The 23470-nt window shown below is 37.0% G+C and overlaps 1 protein-coding gene across 10 annotated transcripts in view; it reads right to left on the bottom strand.

Moving 5' to 3' along the window:
• RP1 (RP1 axonemal microtubule associated) overlaps nt 1-23470 on the bottom strand; it is a 212701-nt gene that overhangs the window by 56903 nt on the left and 132328 nt on the right. For 7 of the 10 annotated variants that reach the window (XR_008575914.1, XR_008575913.1, XM_054817077.1 and 4 more), the window contains exons 33-38: nt 18819-19038; nt 17312-17466; nt 14936-15149; nt 13408-13598; nt 10809-11019; nt 2775-2926 (exon numbers count right to left, since the gene is read on the bottom strand). Coding sequence is in view for 8 of the 10 variants with exons in the window: in XM_054817077.1 (XP_054673052.1) it covers nt 2775-2926; nt 10809-11019; nt 13408-13598; nt 14936-15149; nt 17312-17466; nt 18819-19038 (1143 nt within the window). In the remaining 2 variants the exon portion in view is untranslated. Of the gene's footprint in view, nt 1-2774; nt 2927-10808; nt 11020-12445; nt 12647-13407; nt 13599-14935; nt 15150-17311; nt 17467-18818; nt 19039-23470 lie in introns of those variants that run through there. The other 3 variants (XM_054817080.1, XM_054817081.1, XM_054817082.1) reach the window with 3 other exon arrangements.

A 23470-nucleotide genomic window follows, 5' to 3' on the forward strand; every position in this document is an offset into this window, starting at 1 on the left:
AAGGATTTAGCCTCCTGAACAGGCCCATTCAAAAACTGACACAGAATCTGGATTATCCAGAAAAAATCCTTGTGAATTTGCAGATGAGTTATATTTCCACTGGAGTGAGTATTCATAGAAGTCAGTTGTATTGTTGACATATTTTTCTCTACAAGTTTTATTCTTAAAGAAAATTTAACATACATTCTTACAAAATAATAAATAAATAAATAAATAAATAAACAAACTTCAGGACAATTCCGTTTTTTTGAAAGAAACAGGAATCAGTCCCTCTTCCAGTCTGTACTGATACTTTATCCATTGTAGCAAGCAGTCTTGCTGTTTAGATTTCTATAAGGTATTATCTTTAAGATATATTCTATATAACTATTATCTATATTACCAAAAAGATTAATCTATAAAATTTCCTACATTACTCCTTAAAGTCAGATGAGCCCTACTGTCCTGTCATTATTATTTTCAGATTTATTTTCTGAAGTCTGAGCAAACAGTTTGATTAGTTCTTGACGAACAGGACATTGGGCATGCATATTCTCTTCCGCAGTGGAAAAAGGAAATATAGGAACACAGAGGACATAATGACTAACAATGATTTAGTTTGGTTTTCATACAAAAATGATTGAGTCTTCTAGAATCTTTAGCAGTAAAAAGAAAATCAGATAAAATAAACAGAGACATGTTTAAAGAATAAATGAAGCATATTGCAAGCAGATTTCTCTAGATTTCTGCATCAGAGAACAAACTAATCTGGGTTGGCTGACAACAATTAAATACTCCCTCCCACCCCAAAAGATTCCTATGTACTTTGCAGTGATTTTATGATTCTCTCAAAACAAAAATATAAAGTCTTCCAAACCTAAACTCAGAGCAAACAGTAGGGTCTAGTAAAGTATCAGCTAGACACTTCCTTTTGATCTGAAATAGATATTTCCTTTTGATCTAAACTTTGTTTTAGTTACTTTGTTCTTATGCCAATAAGTACTCCAGGAATTACTCTTCTAGGAAAAGCCCTTTAAACCTCAAAAAGCAAAAATATGTTTACCACGTTTAAAAGCAATAAATGAGTGGAAGAACTGGAAACACGAAATAATAAAACTCTGCTTGGAACACTGACATTAGTGTTCAGGAATGTTAACAAGAAAAGGTCATGGTCTAAAGTAGGTACAAAGGCAAGATATCCTGCAGAAATGTTATCAGTTCAATCAGTCAGGCATATTTTAACAAAGCATTGATACCTCCCTGGTCTTAAAAGTCTGGAATATTAAAATAGAGCTTTTAGAGTATATTTAGTCCAACTCAAAATTACTTCATCAACTTAACTGTTTCACTGTTGCACAATGCCGATGATGCTTAAAAGCAACATGTTACCCATGGCGACAATCACCTTTTAGTTACAAGAGGAAATTATGTCTGTATGGAATATAGACAACACGGCTTCACTAAGGGCAAATCGTGCCTGACATATTTGGTGGCCTTCTATCATGGGGTTACAGCGTTGGTGGACAAGGGAAGGGCAACTGATGTCATCTACCTGGACTTGTGCAAGGCATTTGACACTGTCCCGCACAACATCCTTGTCTCTAAATTGGAGAGACATGGATTCGATGGATGGACCACTCGGTGGATAAGGAATTGGCTGGATGGTCACACTCAAAGAGTTGTGGTCAACGGCTCAATGTCCAAGTGGAGAATGGTGACGAGTGGTGTTCCTCAGGGGTCAGTACTGGGACTGGCACCATTTAACATCTTTGTAGGCGACATGGACAGTGGGATTGAGTGCACCTTCAGCAAGTTTGCCGATGACACCAAGCTGTGTGGTGTGGTCAACACGCTGGAGGGAAGGGATGCCATCCAGAGGGACCTTGACAGGCTGGAGAAGTGGGCCCATGCGAACCGCATGAAGTTCAACAAGGCCAAGTGCAAGGTCCTGCACGTGGGTCGACGCAATCCCAAGCACAGCTATAGGCTGGGCGAGGAATGGATTGAAAGCAACCCCGAGGAGAAGGACTTGGGGGTACTGATTGATGAGAAGCTCAACATGAGCTGGCAGTGTGCACTTGCAGCCCAGAAAGCCAACCGTGTCCTGGGCTGCATCAAAAGAGGTGTGACCAGCAGGTCAAGGGAGGTGATTCTGCCCCTCTACTCCGCTCTTGTGAGACCCCACCTGGAGTACTGCGTCCAGCTCTGGGGGCCCCAGTACAGGAGAGACATGGAGCTGTTGGACAGAGTCCAGAGGAGGGCCACGAAGCTGATGGGAGGGCTGGAGCACCTCTCCTATGAGGACAGGCTGAGAGACTTGGGGTTGTTCAGCCTGGAGAAGAGAAGGCTCTGGGGAGATCTAATTGTGGCTTACCAGTACCTGAAAGGGATCTACAGGAAGGATGGTGAGGGACTGTTTATCAGGGAGTGTAGTAACAGGACAAGGGGTAATGGGTTTAAGCTGAAGGAGGGTCAATTTAGATTAGAAGTTAGAAAGAAATTCTTCACTGTGAGAGTGGTGAGGCACTGGAACAGGTTGCCCAGAGAGGTTGTGGAGGCCCCCTCCCTGGAAGTGTTTAAGACCAGGCTGGATGAGGCTTTGGGCAAGATGGTCTAGTGGAGGGTGTCCCTGCCTGCAGCAGGGGGGTTGGAACTAGATGATCTTTAAGGTCCCTTCCAACCCAAACCATTCTATGATTCTATGAATATAAAACTTTAATATTTTGGATACTCTGTCCATGAAAGGTTTTATGTAAAAGACACAGATTCAGTTACATTTTTACTCATTGTTTTACCTGCCCTCTAGCAAAAGTGATCAGGCTGTTTCTTGAATTAAGCCATCTTTTCCCCGAGTCACTCTTTTCTCCTTGTATACGAAGATAGGCCTCACCAGTGGCATCTGCTTTCTTCAAGTCTCCCGTGTGCAAATGGATTGCGTATTCCACAACTTCAGGAAAAATACACATACAAAACCAAAAAGTCATCAGGAGAAAATGCTTCTTGTCTTCTTGCCCAACATCTGCATTACATACCAATCCCAGGTAGAAACCATTACAAATTTAATCTGAATCCCATACTGTGCCACAGAACAGGGAGCACAGGTCTCTTCAGTTCTGGTGACATACATAACCAAAACACATTCCTGCTGCATAACTCCATGTTTGGCAATCCACAGAACACAGTTTTGTTCTGCTCTGACATGACTCCCAGAAAATCAGCACTTCTGCCCCAGGTGCTTGGATCTCCTATGTACTGCCCCCTTCCTTTAAGGTAGCGAATCCCTATCTAAGAAATACTTCATGTTTACATGCTCTTTGGAAGGTTTATTCATATTTCTTTGTTCCTTCCTTCCCTCTGTGTGTATCATTTTCTCCTTGAAATGAAATGAGAGCTTACACTTATGAAGTGGCTTAGAAGAAAGCTGGGACCTGATTGTCTTAAGCTTTAAACTCATGTAATTATCTCTTCATATTTAAAAAAAAAAACCCCAAACTTCATATTTTGTATCAGAACCTCCCATATACTGTATAATAACACACAAATACAGATCAGCTAACTGAAACTTGAGTTTAAAGGAAAGCATTCCTGATTTTCCCGGCTGTGGTCATTGTACGGCAATTAGAAGAGACATCTGTGGCCACTATGTGGAACTTCTGCTTCCTTGCCTCTTTATGACAATATACAGGGGAGTGATGTAGATGAGAGCAGATTGTATTAATTCTGAAGAAACTTCATGGAAAACTCCTATGTTAATTTTTTTAATTATCTATTTTAGCCCCTGAGTTTATCATGGAAACAAGGAACAAGGAAACACTTGAACAGAAGCAGGTCACAATCTCAGTATTGATACTTATTTGCATCATTTTAACAAGGAGCCCAGGAAAAATAAGAAGGGTTTTTTGGGGGGTTATTTTTCCCCCCTTGCGTTGTAAGCCTGCTCTTACTGAGCTTACAATAACAAATCTGTGCTCAATTGGATAATGCTGGTGCTGTCCCTTCAGGAATTTAACTTTGGTGGATATATTAAGAATATGATCCTTACATAGTCATCAGGGAAAGGCAGGTGCTGTAGAAAACACTTATGATGGGTTCTCACATACTCTAGGGATAGATGCTAAAAGTTACGAGTCTAAACTGAGATGGTCTGAATGTTCCTCTATTTCCAACCACAAACATCATTATTTCAGCCTAAGAAAAAAAGCCATTATCTTGCAGCAACACATGTTTGTAAAACAAAACTTTCTAATATTTTTCACAAGGAGGAAACCATTTTTATCCACTGTAAAATGCAAAGTCACATTTGGGATTTGAGTAATAAGCAATGCACATGTACCAAGAATGTATTTAAGAATGCATATATAATCTCTTAATCTTTTTTGTCACAAGCTTCAAGACTGATTTTTTTTTTTTTAAAGGACTGAGCACCCTTAAAATCCAACATTTAACAAGTACTGAGCTATCTTTGACTACTCCAAACCATTCAGCCCCAACTCCCACAGCCTTCATCACTGGCACAATAAAGCAGATATAGACAACATCTAGACTATGTGACAGTTACGTGCTGGAGAAAGTCTTCCAGCCTCACTCTGCCACTTGTCCCTACCTGGGAGGGGGCTGGCTGTACAACATCTGCTTTCCCAGGAAACATGTGTGTGCAGAGAAGGGAAACAGTGCTTTTGACAGACATGAAATCAAGGAGAAACTAAGAAGCATTTTCAGTCTCACAATTGAGGATACAAGCCAGAGAGCACTGAAATACACATTATTCAAGTCTGATTTACATCCTTCAGTCTAAAGTACATCACAGGATACACGAATATCTGAGCATACATCTTGGAAACATCTGATATTTTCAGTACAGTTTGCATCTTGAGTCAAATTTATTCTAACATAGAAATGGCCCAATTTAACCAAACTGTACATCCTTTAAAGAGATATAATTATGAGAAATTTCTGGTAGGTTTAAGAATGATTGTTAGAACCCAGAAGCTAAAGCTGTCATTTATTTTCATGCGTAGGTGATAGGAAAACAGGGAGAAGAAAAAAAATAGTGTTCTGAGGATATTTATTTTTAAGCTTTTCTTACAGCTCTTTCTTTTCACAAGTTGGTGCTATTCATATTGGGTGTTATAATCAAAAGACCTGAATTCAAATATTGTGACATCTTATACAGCTATTTCTTTATATGTTTAAAATAAAAAGGTCACATCACTGGAACAAGGGTTCTAAAGGGTGGGTTTGCATACTGATTAGAAAATTAATATCTAAAATGAATAATTAAATAATAAGGGCTGTATCAGTCTGCTACTAAAGGTGTGCTCATTGCAATAAACTTCTGAAATATCTTTGTTTCTCTTCAGCTTTTACTACGTGGGGATGACATTTGAGAAAACCTGTTTTCTGAAAAGTAACTGTTTCACTTCAGCACTATTAACTTCAGGGACTTCCTCTGGGATTTTTTTTTTTAATATCCTTTAAACCAAGAGCTGAGAAAGTACTTGTAACTGACGGCATCACTCATGTTTGATAATAAGAATTAACCAAGAGTTTTCCTAGACTAGGGCCCTAACATATTTCATCCCTTTCTTCAAGGCAGTTAAATATGCACTCCCAGGTGAAAGACAAGGCAGCTGCACTAAATTCGGTGTGGCTACATAGACTTGCCCTTGCTGGGGATCCAGATAATTCAAAGTGCACGAGCTGTCCAGGTGACTCTTTGGCATTTAGCCAAGGACATTTTTGCTTTTAGAGGAATTAGGATATGAAGGCAAGACTCTGTGTTATTCATCTAGAATGTTGCCTTGACTGTATACCTTGGTCATATAAGCAGATTCATTGAAGTCAAAAGGCTATTTGTGTGAATAAGATCAGAAGAGTTTGATCCACAGATCTGATCACTCGTATAGGATGGATTAGAAATCACAGTGCTCACAATCACCTTTACTGCTTTTGTCCAGAATCACCAATATACTTAATCATGAGCTTAGATTTAATCATACAAGTAGTATTCAAACGAGATACACACTGAAAATTAGAAACATATCTAATGCTTTTTCTGAGTCAGTATTTTCAGCTGAATCTGCTGAATTTATTGATGCATAATTTAAAACTGAGTGTAGTCACAGCAAATATTTCCCATTAATTTTCAAAGGTTTTGGATCAGAGAAAGGACTTCCACTATTTAAGTGAAAAAAATATACAAAGTAACCCCTATGAAAGACATAACATAAAAGAGATGATGGAAAATGGGGTAAGAGTTTTTAGGGTGAGTTTGGGACCATTCTGACTATCAGATGAACAACAAACCCCAACCAAAAAAAACCTACTAAAATAAGATGTTCTGTTCAACCTTGCCATTCTTTGTCTCTTCCCAATTCTATTTATAAAAGCTCTATTTCAGATGTAAACCAACATAGTGCGAAACTGAAAGTGATCACCTAATGCTCATTAAAAAGGGGAAAAAACCTATGAATTAAAGATAGGACAGAAGGTGTTGCTTTGAATTTGCCTTTTTTTGTTGTTGAATTTACTGTGTACTATGTATTCAAATATCATTTATTGTGATAATTCAGTAACATTTGCCCACAGAACTCTCCATAGCCTTTCAGGGGTGAACAGGTTAAATGATGCAATGACATCCTTTCCAAATGCTAGAGTAATAGTTAAACCTTTTACATCATTGTGATTTTAGCTTTGTAATGAAATCAAGCAATGCAGGTAATTTTTCCAAAAGGAGAGGAAACAGTAAGAAAAACTGCAAGGGAGGAAATGAACTATCAAATGAACTCCTCTTCTCCTGTTGGAGCTCTCAAGACCTTTTCGTTACTGCTCTCCTCTGTAGCTTGTCAGGTTCTCCAGGGAAAGATGAGATGGCAGGGATGAGAATGCAAATGGGGCAGGGTAGAGTGCTGTATTTCAGAGCTGTTGGGTTCAACTGACGGACTGTTTTTTAATAGGCTTCTGCAAAAATTCTACTCTACAAAATAGTAAAATAAATAGAAAAAGGCAATGTGGGGGAAGAGTATGCAAGAGGCAATTGTCATGATTCCCCATTGAATCAGTTTTGGTTTTAAATGAATGTTAGGCAACTAAGAATCAAAAGCGAGCAGAGTAGGCAGGGACATTTTTTAAATATTCAATTGGTTCTATGGCAAAAATTGTGGAAGACTAACTTTGATGCCTAATGCTGCTAATTTATCACATAAGAAGTCTAAAAAAATTAAAATCACCCTTTCTGTGAAATTAAATGTTTGGGACAAGATCCTCAGCTGATATAGCCACACTACTAGTATGCTCAAGACAGTGGAGCAAATCAGTTTATGCCAGTTGAATATCTGATCTTATTAATCGAGTCAAAAGTGCAGGGTTCATCTAACCTACATAACAGAGTATGGTAGAAAGATGCCTGAGTGAGCAGGAATTTGAATCGGTAAATGTAGGCAGAACAGTGTGATTCACTTCACCAGCTCTACGCCTGAGCCAGCATGGTACGTGCCAGTTTGGTGCCATGCTTGAGCTAATAAGCCTAATAACTCAAAAGACTACACCGACTGAAGCATCTGTAAACTACTTCCTTTTGGAAGACAACATGAAACTTACCATTAACTTTAATGGAAAAGGAAGTATTTGATAAATAAGAGCTTCTGGACTGAGTTGCATCTGGGAGAGTTAAGTATCATGTAGCAAGAAACTACTTCTCCATGCTCAAACACATCATGGTACGCTGCTACATAATAATGATCTATTGTGATTAGCAAAGCAGTGGAAATGTTATACTTTATCTATGAACTGTAAAAACATAAAGTTGGGTGAATTTTAATAAAGATCAATATGTTTGTTAACACAGATGTTTCTTACTATAGATGTTAAGTACAAACTCTTCAAGTTCTTATGTTAACAGACTTGACTGGGGGAGGGAGGAAGAGCAGGATGTCAGTAGACTCCATTAAAAAGAGAAGGTAACACTGATTTTTCAATATTTACTTTGACAGATACCTATTGCAAAGTTCTTACTGTAGCTTCAAACAGCTCCTATTGCTATATAATTCCTGGTGCATGTCTTCAACTGCAGTCACAAATAATGGCATTCTAAAAATCATCAAGAAATTATCTAGAAATCATCAAGAAATATGGAGTCTAGCAGCAAGAATTTCTAAAATGTTCATTGTTATTGTGTGCAATGACTGTGTGTTAAGATGCACGTCAATGTCCTGCACAGAATTATTGCAAAATTATCAGAGAATTCATCAAATATTTAATCAATGTCTTTTCATCCGAAGTCCAAAAAGGTGCATGATAAATAATTTGGCCCATCATGCAGATAGACTACAATAATGTGCTCACAAATACTAGGATGGACAGACTAAAGAAAAAGAAATCAGAAAAATTATTTGCTTCTGTGATACCAGCTAACATCCAGAATACAAATTCAGTTCTGAGATAATCCCACAGAACCTCATGAAATTATGCAATAAAATAATTTGACCTTGTTTTTTAATATAATTGTATCTTGGAAGTTACCTATAGTCCGGGCTTGAGCACTCACTTTTAAGAAGAAATATTTCTACAGATGGAAGAAAAAGCAATTTCAGAGATTCACACTTAAATTTTACTTATTTTTGTTTGTTTGTTTTTAAGTATTAAGAATAGATACAGTGATAGCTGATAACTGTAATGGGTTTTACTGGGCATGAAAAATCATCCTCATGCCCCACCAGATGAGGTGGGATATGCAGGAGACATGGGCAGAGGATATATTAGAGCTAAGAAAGAGATGAAAAAACAAGGAACAAATGTGTCTGTAGATGCAGGAAAACATTGGGAGTGGCCACCGCTTTTAACAGAGGAATTGCAATTTTCCTGAAGATTACAAATTAGTATAGATATGTATTTTTGCCTTCCGAAATCTCATGGAATCACTTAGTTTAGAACAGAAGTGATTATATTAGTATGGTCTTCATTACAACCAGGCAATTGACATTACTGATAAAGGTTACTGTTTATATGAATGCTTAGTTTTTAGCATTTACTTTGCCTCCTATAAAGTTACATACCTGTTGTTTGTTTTGTCTGAGGATAGCAATGATCGATATAATTCAAAATTATTCCTTTGTTTTTATTTGTATTTATGCTATCAAAACATTCATTAAAGGCACTAATTTCATTCATTTTTTTCTCTAGTAATCAAACTGGAATACAAGGAAGAAGCTGACAGAAATTTTAGACTGTATTAGTATTAGGGTTACAAAGAATAAAACTGATATGAACACTTCCAGCTGTAGATCACTGGACTCCACAAAATGGTTTGTAAGAAACTTCCTGGATTAGTAGATACTACCCATCTATGGAATAATTTTTGAGGGAGAGTATATATGCATCTTTTTCCTAGAAATTTTCCAAGAAAAACACCTTAACTTTCTAACATACCTGAAAACTGAATTGCTTTACAAATCAGGATAATGCTGCCTGACGGTATCTCCATTTGGTTCTTAGCACAACAGGGGCTTTGAGATGTGCCTTCTAGAAATCTTTTTGTTTGAATTTCTGGAGTTTTTATATGTAGTTAATCATTTAGCAATTTTGAATTCTGAAAATAATTACCAAGACACATAATTTTCCCCAATTGTTCATAAATCAATTGGGGAAATACAGCTTTTTAACAAGCTCTAGATTTACTATATTCAGCATTGTATGTCCTGCATGTATTACATCCAACATCCAATGTTATTTTGAATCTGACAGATCAAAACCTTAAATTATTTTTTCTCAGTAAATCAATATAAGACTACTAATTGTTTAAAATTATGCAAACCCACACAAAACCAGAGATTTAAAAGGTCTTCAGTGTTTTATTTGTTCAAGTTTCAACTTTAAATGGGATGAAATATTTAGGAAAATGTCCTTAGAGAATAGTGTGCAGAAGTTCACATGAAATATTTTATTCCTTTTTCTGGGCTGCTTCCATCTTTTTCTATTAGTTTCTGTTTAAGCAGAACGCTCTTTGTACTATAGCCTGTAGCAATAAACCTCTTAACTGTCGCTGAAAGCTTCAATATATGATCTTTACTATCCCCATCAATCCTCTTTATTCTAATGAGCTGGATAGACGGGAAGCCTGTTCTTAAATAGCTAGTGATCAAGTTATCAGTATGCAATTGGTTGTTCCTCTCCATATTCTTGGGGGGGGTTGGGAGAAATCACTTTATTATCTCTCTGGCATCATACAATTCACACGTGTTACTAACAGCAGAGAAACACGCAACAGTATATACTTTTGTGGCATATTACTTGCTGTGCTATAAATTTCTCATCAACATCAATAAAACACTCATGCAATTGAAATTCTTGGATATGTCTTTGCCAGCTAATGGTAACACATTTTAAAAATTCTGTCTTTGTTTTGTATGGTGTCTTTGCAATTCTTTCATTCTTAAAAAATTTGCTGTGTTTCTAGGTCACATACATTTCTTTGTGAGTAGGAAGATTCAGGTAATATCACACAGTAGATGAAGTTTTGCACACATCTTCAGCTGACAGAGTGTTAATTTGAAGAGATAATAAATAATCAAGAGCTAAAACTGGATCATCTATCATGAAATAAACCAAATCCTATGTTTGGTGCCAGCAGTTACAGCATCTGTCATAACCCTGATACCAACGATTTCTGTTTTCTCAGCTTTCTTTTGTGATAAATGCATGTGCAAAACCATCATTTTCCTTAATATCAAATTCTTGTGGAAAACCTCACACAGTATTTTAGACCCAAAAGAGATATACTGGTATTCCAGTGACAGATCCTGACCCCAGTAACAAAAGAGGACTTAGCTTACCAGGCAAAGGCTCCTGATCTGCATAGAGAGCTGGCAGTTCCACACATTTGTCTTCATTAGGGTTGAACCAGCAGTCAAAAGCTAAATACATTTCTTCCTTTGTGCCTGTGTGCTTCATATGCAGTAAATCTAAGTGCCATGGCTGTTTTAGCTCGCTATGTGGGCCGGTTACCTGAACTTTGTATATGAAGCCAATATCTGCCAGTTCATCCTATGTGAGGGGAAAAAAGAGAAGATGAATGGATCTCATTCTAATTATGACAGATCCAATGCAGCTGACAGCTGTACACAACAGTTGAACAAACTTCAGTAGTTAAAGAATTGGGGCAGATTTATAGCTGCTACTATTTTTCCCCTTTCTAATCAATACAAAATTGATTTACTAAGGTGAATGAGGAGATGGGATGCTTGAGGTTTGATATCGGGGAATGAGTGATGGCAGTCACTGATGAAATTTGTACACAAAATAAGGCACTGTTTTCATATATATTACACTGATACAGTAAACTATTTACAGATACAGAAGCTTTAGTCAATTTTAAAAATTTTGAACACTATTAGAAATACTTCTTAATACAAAAATGGTGCAATTAACTATAAATTTGAGGGAGAATTATTCTGATTTTGAGGAAACATCCAAGAAATCCTCCATCTTCACCCTACATCATGTTTTCATATAGAAGCTCTCTATTAAAATCTTCCTCTTTTTGCATTCATGCTTGAGAAAAAATCTAGTTCTACAGGGGATAATACAGCAGCTCTATGACATACCGTTGTTTGACTAAGTGAAAGTAGAGGAAGCCTTAGATAACTATAAGTATTGCTTTTAAAGCAGTATTTTTTTCCCTGTAAGGGAAAAAGAAGAGAGCAAACAGGAGTCTTTTCCTGTTCCTATTCTCTACTTCTTGTATTCTTTCCCCCGCTCTTTCATTTCAAATTCTGCCCAGCTAGCAGAAGTGCATGTGACCTGACTTCAGCCTTTCCTCTGACAGGGCACTTCCAGTTTCATGCTATTTCTTTATATTTAACAGAGGTTATTGGAAATAACTTAGAAAACCTTTTGGGTGCTCCTCATTTTAGATCATGTTTATGGCCTAGGCTAGTCTGCTTAGTTCCTCTTTCATTAAAGAGGAACATCAAAAAACAGCCAATTATTTCTTTAGCTCAATTATTATGTTCAATTTGCCTGACTAGTAGGAAGAAGAACCAGGAAGCAGTTTTTTCATTCACAACTCCAAGGCTGCTTTCTGATGAACCCCAAAATTAAAAGTAACATATTTTCACTCACTCTTTGGGCTTTTTGCCAAGGCTCTCTTCATCTTTTTTTTTTTTTTTTCTTCCCCCTGATTTTGTCTTGCTACCTGCTTCAGGTGTTCCAGCAGTCAATCCTGAAGAAACATCTCTCAGGATGTGCCTTCATGGATATACTTCTCTGATGCAAAGCTGGCTTGTGAAGTTCCCGCTTCCCTGTCTGCCCACTTCCTCCCATTCTCTCAGTCCTGCCTTATATTTGTTTCTGCAGCTGCAGGATGAACCGATCAAGGTTAAAACTAAGTCTGAGGAACCAATCAAGGATTTTCTCACAAGATTCAAGCATATCCTCAAAACCCACAAAGGACAACAGAAGGATGGAACAAGCAGCACAAGAACAGGACAAGTAGTATTCACACTTCCTTTGAATATTGTCCTCACTTCCAGCACTTTGTGTCTTCAGGGACTTCCTAAAGCAGAGGAGGTGTCTGCAAGTGTTTATTTTCAGGTCAGTTCCAAATTCAATTGAACTGGTCTTTCATGGAGAGCAGAAACCAGAAAAGCGTAAGGGTAACACAGCGTTGTCACTGGGAAGGAATTACAGCTATAAGAGGGAAGTACTATCATCTGTCACTGGGATTCCCAATAGCATTGAGAAAAGAAGCAGACCAGAATTCAATGAAAGTGGACCTCAGACGCTTGTTAACATTTCAGTTAATGGGCAATAGGAGGAAGTAAAGACAAACGACAGAAGGGCAGAAGAACTGAATAAAGAAGGAGAAAATTTGTGGGTAAAAAGGAGCTGATCAAGAGGAAAAATAAAGTGATAATGACAGGCAAAAAAAAAGACAGAAACCATGTAAGAAAAGGCAGTTAGCCTGGAGAAACATGGTGGCAGGGATAAATAAATTACATTAAAGAGAAAAATGAACTTTCTGCAAGTTTTGTCTCAGTTATGACTCTTTCTTCTCCATCATCATCCCCCAAAGCTCTATAGTATCCCATGGCATAGTCTACATTTACAAATTACTTACTCTTGTGAGATCAACAAAGCCTGTAAATCAGTACCTGCAGCAAGGTATATGCTGTGATACGCACCAAGGGACCAATTCACTCACTTAAGCATTCTCAGTATGAGACTTTGGGAGAATCCACTCATTCAAAAGACATTGTTCAAGTGACAGCGTTACTACCTACAAACAAAAATGATGACCTGTGCCAATCTACACAGAGGACTTAAAAATCAATTTGGTAGTTTAGTTTAAAGAAACAATTTATCTCAGAATTAAGAAGGTTATCAGCTACATGATTCTTAGGCTTTTCTTTCAATAGAGAAAGGTTGAAGTACTTTGATTTGAATTGCTTTTCCTGTAACTTGAAGCGGCAACTTTTTGTGCTTCAGGTTGCCGTAGAAGATAAAAGAAAGGCGTATTGGATCCACTTCATTGCTCAAGTCAGATCCAGTGATGTCCATTATCCAGAGACCTGATGACTTCATGTTGATTTCAGGCAGTTTAGGACTAGAAATCAATCTCATACCTTTAAAAATGATCAAAGAGGAAAGATGACAGCATGAGAGAATGGCATAATGTAACAGGACCGTAGCCTTTACAGTACACAAATAAAGCTCTATTTGCAGGTTATGTTATATCTATAGCAACAGTTCACTAAGAATAACACATCAATACCTTTATTATATTTTTTGCCAAGAAATTAACAGCTTAATGTTTTTTCTGTGTTTAGAATTTCATTTCAGAGGTATTTTCTTGATGCCAAGGTATTTCCTTGTCATGTTTGGAAGTAATTACTAAGAGAACATTCAGTCACCTTTTAGAGGTCTAATTAATTGTTCTTTAAAAAGCAATCAATGTTACTAAAACCAATTTATCTTTTAGAAGCACCAGCCATCTGTAGCATGTAGGCACCTAATGCAAAATGGATAATACCAATGAACTCCACTTGTAACTAGATCTTCCCTAGCAATATAACATGTACTGTAATAGCGTGAGACTGGCAGGTAAACCTATAATAAACACACAAAAATATTTGCCAGATCCTCAGAAGATCAATATTACTATCTCCCTCTCTTTTTCTTTATTAATTGCTGCTATCCTTCATTTTCATTCTGGTTTAACCATTCTATGGGATATGAAAATGATTTAATGGAAAGGAACTACTCAGTAAAACGTACTTTCTACAACTCAGAAAAAAACCACACAGCTGAGTACCTGCATATCTATCATGGGCACTTCATAGTTTTAATCTGTTTTACGCCCTCTGGACAAACATTTACTTTACATGGAATTGTTTTCACAGGATTGAAGGAAAGAATCTTTTCTACTAGTTCTAAATGGCCAAAGGTCCTGCTGTAAGTGTTCTTTTGCCAAATACATCCAGGTTTAGATTTGCACAACTTGTGGCTTAGTAGGCTTGAAATGAGCAGAAACTGTGCATACCAGAACTGTTGCTTTGTGACGTGGAATAATACCACAGGTAAAGACTAGGCTCATTTCACCAAAGTAACTTTTCTCTGGATTTCAGCTGAGATTCTAAGCAACCTGAAAAGTAGTGCATAAAACTTGAGCTATTTATCTCCACTGAGGCACACATCCCAAACTCTAATCTGCTTTAGATCTTTCATTGCGATGTGCTATATTTAATTTGGAAGGCAAGTGTTCTATATGCAACACATGGACAGGATGGAATTTTGTTAACTTTGACCTTACCAGATGTGGTTTTTCTGTAATAGTAAGATCAAACTGAAAATTCACATTTTCAATAGAAGAAAGATACTACAGAGATCTGAAAGAGCTGTAGCCAAAGTTAAATATATATATGTATACACACAGGTAGGCCAGTTTTGCAGAAGAGCTTACCAACTGTCACAACCTCACAAACAGTCTCACATAACCCCAGATGAGTATCAAGCCAATTCCACCATGGGAACACCCATTCTTTGTCTGAGTCTTGTGATTCCTTGACTGTTACCATCTTGAGGTACATCCCAGCCCCATAGCCTTCTCCATCATGTCCTATGACCACTTTTTGCAAATGACTTAGAGAAACAGCTTCTACCAAAAATGAATCCACCTGCAAAAAAAGGGAAATACTTAATAAAACATAGTTTGGACCCAAATATTCTTGAACTTCAGGGAAGATGTAGTCCTGGATTCAGCTGAGGATTTAAAATTTGTGGGGTTTTTGGTGTGGGTTTTTCTGGGTGGGGTTTGGGTTTTGTTGTTGGTTTTTTTTTTTTTTTTTTTTTAATATTTAGCATAACATCTCCCCTCTGAGTCTAAGAAAGAACATGCTGGTTACACCTGACATTGAATTCCACATTTATCATTAACAATGCATTGTAACTTCATTTGCTTTTTGGACAATATGGATCATTTCAACAATCATTTCATGTTACATTAAAATGCATATACGTCAACCTTCTGACAGTCAAACAGTTATGACAACATTTGGGTTCTAATCAAATTTGTACCTTTCAGGGTACTTCTAATTTCTAAAATTTGTCATACAAACCTAGATATATATTAACAGTTCTAAAGAAAAGTTGGAAATCTAAAATGAGCGTGTTCACTCCAAGACAGCTTCTAAATTCTTCTCTAATAGTCAGAAAATCCTGTCTTTTTGCTTTTGTTACAAAATGAAAATAACTGTGGAAACAGCAAATGGAGAAAAGAGTAAGCAACAGAAAATAGGAAGTTAAGGTGAAGGTGGAGAACAATTTGAGCAAAAGACAAGAGATGGGAAGGGAAGTAGAATGGAGAAGGCAGAGTAAGAAAAAAGAGAAGGGATGAGGATAGGGACAACAAAAATAACAAGATAAGGAAAAATGTGAAATGCAAAGAAATAAATTGTATGCCACGCTAAATTATTGCTTGTTTTGTAAGAAAGCCATGTGTTCTGTATATGGCCCAGCCTAGGACCAAATGGACCTGATGGTAGCTTATGAAGGTCAACAAGCTTATGAATAACTGGAGTTTAAACAGCAATGTCTAGGATTATAATTAACACCATATAAATATTAATTCAATAGTAGGAATTTACTAAACCAGATGTCAGGGCAATTAAAAAAGAAGATATTAGCAAAGTGATCTCTAAAAAATTTAGTACTTGCCAAATTCCTATGTGTTGTGTCTGCTACTTTTTAAATAAAAATATTGGAGAAGTAGATTTCCTGCTGCTACTAATAAAAGTACTTTCATACAACAAAAATATTGATTTATTTTTTTCTAACAATAGCCAGGACCCAACAGCCAGATTATAAGCAGAAATCATTAACTTTCTTAATTAAGACATTTTAGGAAATAAATTTTTACATAAAGATAAATTAAAATACTTATCGTAGAGTTCTATCTTCTCTATACAGGCATAGCCCAGACGTATACACAGAAAGCTGGAGAGGGACTGTTTACAAGGGCATGTAGCGATAGGACAGGGGGTAATGGCCTTAAGCTGAAGGAGGGTCAATTTACCTCAGATACTAGGAAGAAAACATCCCTGGAAGTGTTTAAGGCCAGGCTGGATGGGGCTTTGGGCAACCTGGTCTAGTGGAGGGTGTCCCTGCCCATGGCAAGGGGGTTGGAACTAGATGATCTTTGAGGTCCCTTCCAACCCAAATCATTCTGTGATTCTATGAAACGAAATTTAGAAATTCTCTCCATTTGTTACTGATGCCACTTCAACCCTACCAAGTGTTGTGGTAATTATCTAATGAAATAATTTCACAGAAATCTAAATACCCTAGAGAAGAATTTTATTGTTATTGGTCATCTAGAAACACTGGTTTTATGTCTATTCTCTTCTTTACATGGAATTCTTGTCTTTTGTCTAAACTTACTGACTAGGCAATCAGTTAGTGTTTAATGTGGGATTGTGGTTACAGAAACATCATTGATTGCAAAAGTCTCACAGCAATTTCTGTAACTTATTTCAAATCACCGATATTTATTTCTTTGCTACCTGTGCTGGTAGCAAAGAATTACTACTTCCATTTGGAATGGAAGAGGAAGCACGATCACGGAGGTTCTCCCCTACTTTCTGTGTGCTCATATGGAGCCTTTATTATCATGTGGGGATGTTCTTGTACAGGAAGGAAATCACACTGGCATTGTTCTGCTGTGAACATCTGAAAGATACATTTTGTTTCCAAATTCTTGCACGTTCTGAGCAGGCATTAAGTGACACTTAATATAGTACTAACCCCTTCACATGTAAGACAACTTTTTTTGTGCCATTACCTTATTCCTTTGAAATTTTCTTCCTTTTGCTAAAGATGTATGAAGTTTCCTCATACCTGTGTCTCCTCTTTTTCCATAGAGAGTGATATAAACATTTGCAAAAGTTTCTGCCTCCCAGTGGTCTCCAATATGTACAGAGACAACATACTTATAGACTGTACACACACACAAAAAAAGTTTACATAAAGCTGATTAAGTACAAGGCGCACTTAAAAGAAAACAGCAACACAGAGTATTTAGTAAGCCTACTGCTTGCTTTTATTTCTGCAAATACCAAAAAATCTACTACACAGATTGAAATAATCAGGTTACTTTTTATGAATCTGATCTCTTCATGCTAAGCTCAATGAAGACTTTCCATCAATTTCCTTAGAAATTCAGAGGAAATTGGACCTGGACAGTTTAGGCTTGTGCAGCTTAGAGCTACTAATACCTAGACAAACTCTGCACAATTCTATTTGACTGTGAAAGATCTGGAAAATAAGAACTTATCTAAGTTTGTTCAGGGACTGTTAGAAACTGAATTATCTTTGCAGTAGATAATAACTGTCACAGGTCAAAGAATAAGACACTATGTAAAGTTTATGGAAATTAGAATAGCAGAGACATGTAGCATAGCATCTGAATGCATGACATGACATACAAGTATAAAAAATTAGAAAATGCACTTATTAATTTAAGGTGCATGACAGGAGCTATAAACTTTTTGCCTCTATAGTGTTCATGTATAAATGAACTTCTACACAGTCAGATTGGATTTTCTTCTGAGGAAGATAGATAAATAAATTGCATATGTATTCATACTCATACAAAAAGAATAACTTTTTTTCAAATTTCTTTTTTAATGTGCAGTCCTGCTGAATTCACATTTAACTAGCGTAATGCTACAGTTTCTTTTTAGGTCATGAATAGGTTTGAGGTATTCAGGGACCAGAACTTCTGGAACTTTAGTTTAGAAAAGCAGTCATGTCTCTAATTACTTTTATCTCATGTGTAACTGCTAACTTTTCTGAACAAATGTGGTACTTCTATAGGTCTTCACATTCCAAGGGCATCTCTGAATATACTCTGAAACTCTCAGCATGTCAAAAAATAGTCCTTAGGGAAAAACAAATAAAAAACTTTTCTCGTACAATGAGGCTTACTTCTGATACTTGTGTTAGTAACTAAAGCTATTATAGGCTAAGTAATTCAACAGTAAGTCTAACATAAATCATTTCCATGGCTTTGAACGTGTGCTTTATCTTTAAAAAGTATAATTATATTGTTCAGTTTTGCGCACTTAGAATCATACAGAAGATTTAGCAACTGTGAAAGCCAATATGTGACCTAACTGGAAAATTAAAATTTCTTAAGTGGTCAGCATTTTTGTAATGCATTTATGAATACAGTTGCAATAGAGCCACTGAAGATATCACATCCAGACAAAGTGCTGTATTATACCTGCAGCATTGATTTCTTTTCAAGAGGTTAGTTTACATTGTTTATATCTTCTCAGTGGTTTTACCTGGTAAAGTTTTCTGGTCCTCATTGACTGCAGGGAATTCTTTCACCAGCTCCTTGTCTTCTCTATTAAGAGAGAGCCAGCAGTTACAGTCAAAGTTCAGTTCTTGTTTTGTGTGTAGCTCTTCTAAGTGAAAAGACTTCAAATGCCAACCCTCAAAGCCTGGCACATCATCACAGGTGACCCGAATCTTGTAGACATCTCCCAGATCTCTAGTCTCAACCTGCAACAAATACCATGAGGAAGAGAATACTGTCAGGGCTGGTTCACTTATAGAGATTTTCCCAAGTCTCTGTAGAATTCCTAAACTTTCCAATGGAAAAGCTGAATTGGAGGCTGGGATAAGTGTGATGAGAGAATCGATCCTTCTCTTTTTTATGGTATGATCATGGGTGAGATTGTCTCCCTTATTTTTCTCTGTTCCCTTATTAACATTGTAAGCATGATACTCTACCATTAGCGTAAGTGAAGGTCAAAATTAGTAACATCTGTGCATTTAAGCTCTTTAGACAAAAGGTAACATGTAAAGCTTTGACCCTACTGGATAAAGAGAGCATTAATTTACAATTAAAGGTTCTGATATCAGCAGTCAAGTGAGGTATTAAAATTAATGATAATTACTACAAGCCTAGAAAGTTTTAACTAAATTCTCATTTGCAAAATGATTGGATTTAGAACATGAAATTACTTTATAGCCAATTCTTTGGAAAAGAGAAGGGATATTTCTGCATGAAAGTAAACCACATGAGAAATTCAATAGCTGGTTGTTGATGGTAGGCTTCCGTGAGATCTAGTTAAACCATCCAACCTAGGACTGTGGGAACTAGGATGATCAACCTGCATCAAGCGCTAATGCTCTGCATGGCATTAACCAGGCAAGGTAAGTCTTCTGAGCACAAGGAAGTGGAGTGCTGCAGCCTTTCACTGGGCAACTGCAAGAAAGACAGGGTGGGAAGAGATTTTCGAGTGAAGCAGAACACAGAACTATTCTTTTATAATGGTAATGATTATTTTTTCAAAGGATCAAAACAGAAAATGTTGTCAGTGGCCTTGTTCTCCTTTCATACTGTTGGTTTTTTTTTTCCAGACTAGTCACAAACATAAGCTTTGGTGACTGTTGCGAGGAAGTAAATCCTTTGTGCACCCATTAGCTTCATAGTAAGATACTGAAGTTAGTCTTACACAATCGTGCTCTGGGACCACCAGAGCTCCTAAGACAGAGTACAAGCTCCTAACAGATTAATTTATTCTGCTTCTCAACAGAGCTCTGCACCTGACAGCCCTTCACTGCTGACCTAGCTTGCTTAAAGCTAGTTCATATGCCTTTGCACAGCGGAGACATACATGTAGGGAAGTATTAGGTACCTTATTCTTATTCTTACACTGATTCGGGAAGAGCCATGTAAAAAGTGTGTTTTTGTCATTTTGGGATAGAGTTGCCCACCCTCATTAATAAATGTTATGTGGATAAGAAATAATAAAACATCAGAGTGTGAAGAACAGTTAATTTAAAAACTAGCAAGCTGCCAACATCATTTTACAAGAGCTTGAATTGTTTATTATGTAGAATTTATGAAAAGAGGCCAATGGTAGGAAGGAATTGCACTTGATGACTTAAAAGACCCCTTCCAGTTTGAATTTCTTAAGGTAAGTGTCATAAAGGGTTGCCTTCCCACTCCTACAAAATTTCAGAATCCAAGACATTGTTGTCTAAGGACCAGGGAAGAAAACCCTCACACTATACATATAACAGTGCCAAGGCTGCAGGGAATCTCTCGGCTCCTGAGCTGTAACTCCACAGTAACCACAACAGCCACACAGCAGTAGCTTTACGCTGAAAAGGCCACCAGACTTGTCCCCTCTCTAAGCCTAGCCTGCCCTGCTTGCCTGGATGCCATCGTGCATACAGAGCTTAAGGCTGTCCAAACTGCAATGCACATGTGAAGGGGGTTATGCCTCTTGGATCTACCAGGTACTCACAGATTCCTGACTTGGTCTCTACCATTGCACCATGAAAAGGGAAATACATAGGCAGAATTTCACATCAACAGTTTTTCATTCATGTATGTGTATGCTGGAAAGTGGTCTAATTCATCCTAAAATATGCATTCATCTCTTATTAAACTTAAAGGGAATAATTTGGGTTCATTGAGAGGAGAGCACACAGGTTCTTCACTCATCTAAACTATGGTTCCTTCACAGGCAACAAAATAATTTCTTCTTCTCTTTCAGAACCAGAGTACTGACTTATAAAATCATTACCTGCAGATTTTCTTTCTTGTAGATGGACCTCATGACTGTATCACACAGCTACTCTTAATGCCATGCACAACTTAATCCATAAAGCTCTGTGGTTTAGAGTTGCAACATTACAGAACTTGGTTATTTTTATATGACAGGGCAAGCTGTACCTCACATTTTACTTTGTCTACTGCTACCCAAATTTGCAATTCTCTGGGCTTCTAAGTTGTCATAAAGACATACATTATAATCCTTGTAGGAAATGCATGGATGGGATATATAGGAAAATAATTTCCAGAATACAGGAGAGACTGTTTAAAAGCTGTTATTTTCCCTTTTGTTTCTAGATTCACACTTTCAATCAATTCCATGAGTGCCTTTGAACCAGCAAGCACCAGTAATCATACTGCCCATGATCCACTGAATTAAACACCACCAACTATTTTCAACTGACTGTACTAGATATTTCCCCTCTTTTCATGGGTTTGAATCCCCCCTCCCCCCCCCAGTTCTGGCCATTATTATCCTTTCTGTTCAGCTCCATCATTGTAACAGAGCATTGCCATTACATCACTGTTGTAATCCTTTTCTGAGCAATTTAATACGATCAGCTTCCCTTTGGAATATGATATCCTATCTTTGATCCCATAATTGGCTTTTCCCTCCATTGATGCCCATTAACTGATGCAACATAACCTTCAAAGCAGAGACAGACAAATAATTCATCACAAAGTATACATCCAGTGAATATCCTGGGTTTTAAGCTTGCATAATGTTTGCAAGAGGACACTTTACCTTGTTTTTTATTCATGATTATCATTTTCTAATTAATTTTTCCACATTTATTTCTCCTGAACAGTTTTATGTAATATTCGGCACTTGAAATCTGAGCTGAATTGGGTGTGATTTGTCATATACTAAATAACACAGTATTTTTTCCATTACATGATCGAAGGAGCATGGGTCTTATAATCAAGAGGATGCCCTGGAAAAGCCACTGAGGTTTCAAAGTTCTCAAGAGACAGACAAATGATGAAGATGATTAGAGAATTTTAGAACATTTTAAATCTTTTCTTTTTTGACTCACACGGGGCTTCTCCAAAGACATCATGCCTATGCAATTAAAGCTTTGTAAAATTTACTGTTTGGGTGTTTAAATTAAATTCTTTATCATTTCCCTGTTTTGTTTTGTTTTTTTTTTTAAAAAAGTATATAAATACTTCTAGTTATAAAGGGTGTGGTCAAAGCATCCTAAAATTCAGCTAAGCAGCTTTCTGTCAGGAACTCCAGAAATCCTGCTACTTGTTGTTTGGAGCATCATCTCATGCTGTGGAAAACACATGGAGTATTACATTATGTGATTTAAAATTTTCTGTGACCTTCATAGTCCTTAGCACAAAATACATTCTGTATTCGTTGTGTATTTCTGAACAGTCCTACTTGCAGAGCTTTGTTGCTCGTTTCACACTACCTGTTCTAACGCTATGGAGAGTAGTTTCAGGGATCCTAATCCCGTGATCTATCAGTTGATGTATCTTTGCATTTTATGATTCTCTGGATAATAGAATGTGCACAATACACTAGGACTCTCCAAAGGCATGCTCTGACAAGCTTACTCTGTAAGTAACCAAGAAACACTGATGACTGGGAAAAAGATATATATGCTTTACAAATTTACTCATTCCATGCTAGGATAACAATTGATTCCTAGAATCACCAGAATATCAAGGAAAAAATTCTACAATTGCACTATCAGTTTACTTTCATTTTCCCAGTTATTTTTCAATGTGTGTGTTCATTGGAGATGGGATGGTTTCTTGCCATGCTATCTTCAATGCTAGAACTCCCAGCAGATTCGATAATATTGACACACTCACCTATTTCTCAATTTATGTGTTAGAACTAAGGTGTTCTAATTAAATTTATTCTTATTTAAGCAGTTCACCTAGTGTAATACAGATGCCTGAGACCACTGAAACACAACTGTACCTGATAGCATGCTGCTATTTTATCTCTTAACAATTTATTCTTCACACTTGCTACGTGCAATTAAACTACACCTGTTCTTTCATAAGAGTTGGTTAGAAATATTTTGGATTGAATAATCATTCTGAACACGATACACATCTGTGTGCATATTTGTGTGAGAGCACCTGGAAAATCAGGAATTTACATGCCTTCCTGTCCTCCGTGTGCAATAAATGTATCTCTGAGATCAAAATTAAGCTTACTGTTTCAAAACAACATGAGCTGCTTATAGCACATAACCTGTCGTTCTTTTTACTGCATTACATTACTAAGGACATTTGTCTACGACCAGGATCTTGGGGGGTTTTAAAAGTTCATTTACTCCTGCTTGTTGGAAAGCTGAATTCACAGCTTGTCCTCCTTGTGATATCATACTCATGCCTCCA

The sequence above is a fragment of the Grus americana genome, chromosome 2 (genome assembly GCF_028858705.1).
Source record: "Grus americana isolate bGruAme1 chromosome 2, bGruAme1.mat, whole genome shotgun sequence".
Lineage (NCBI taxonomy): Eukaryota > Metazoa > Chordata > Aves > Gruiformes > Gruidae > Grus > Grus americana.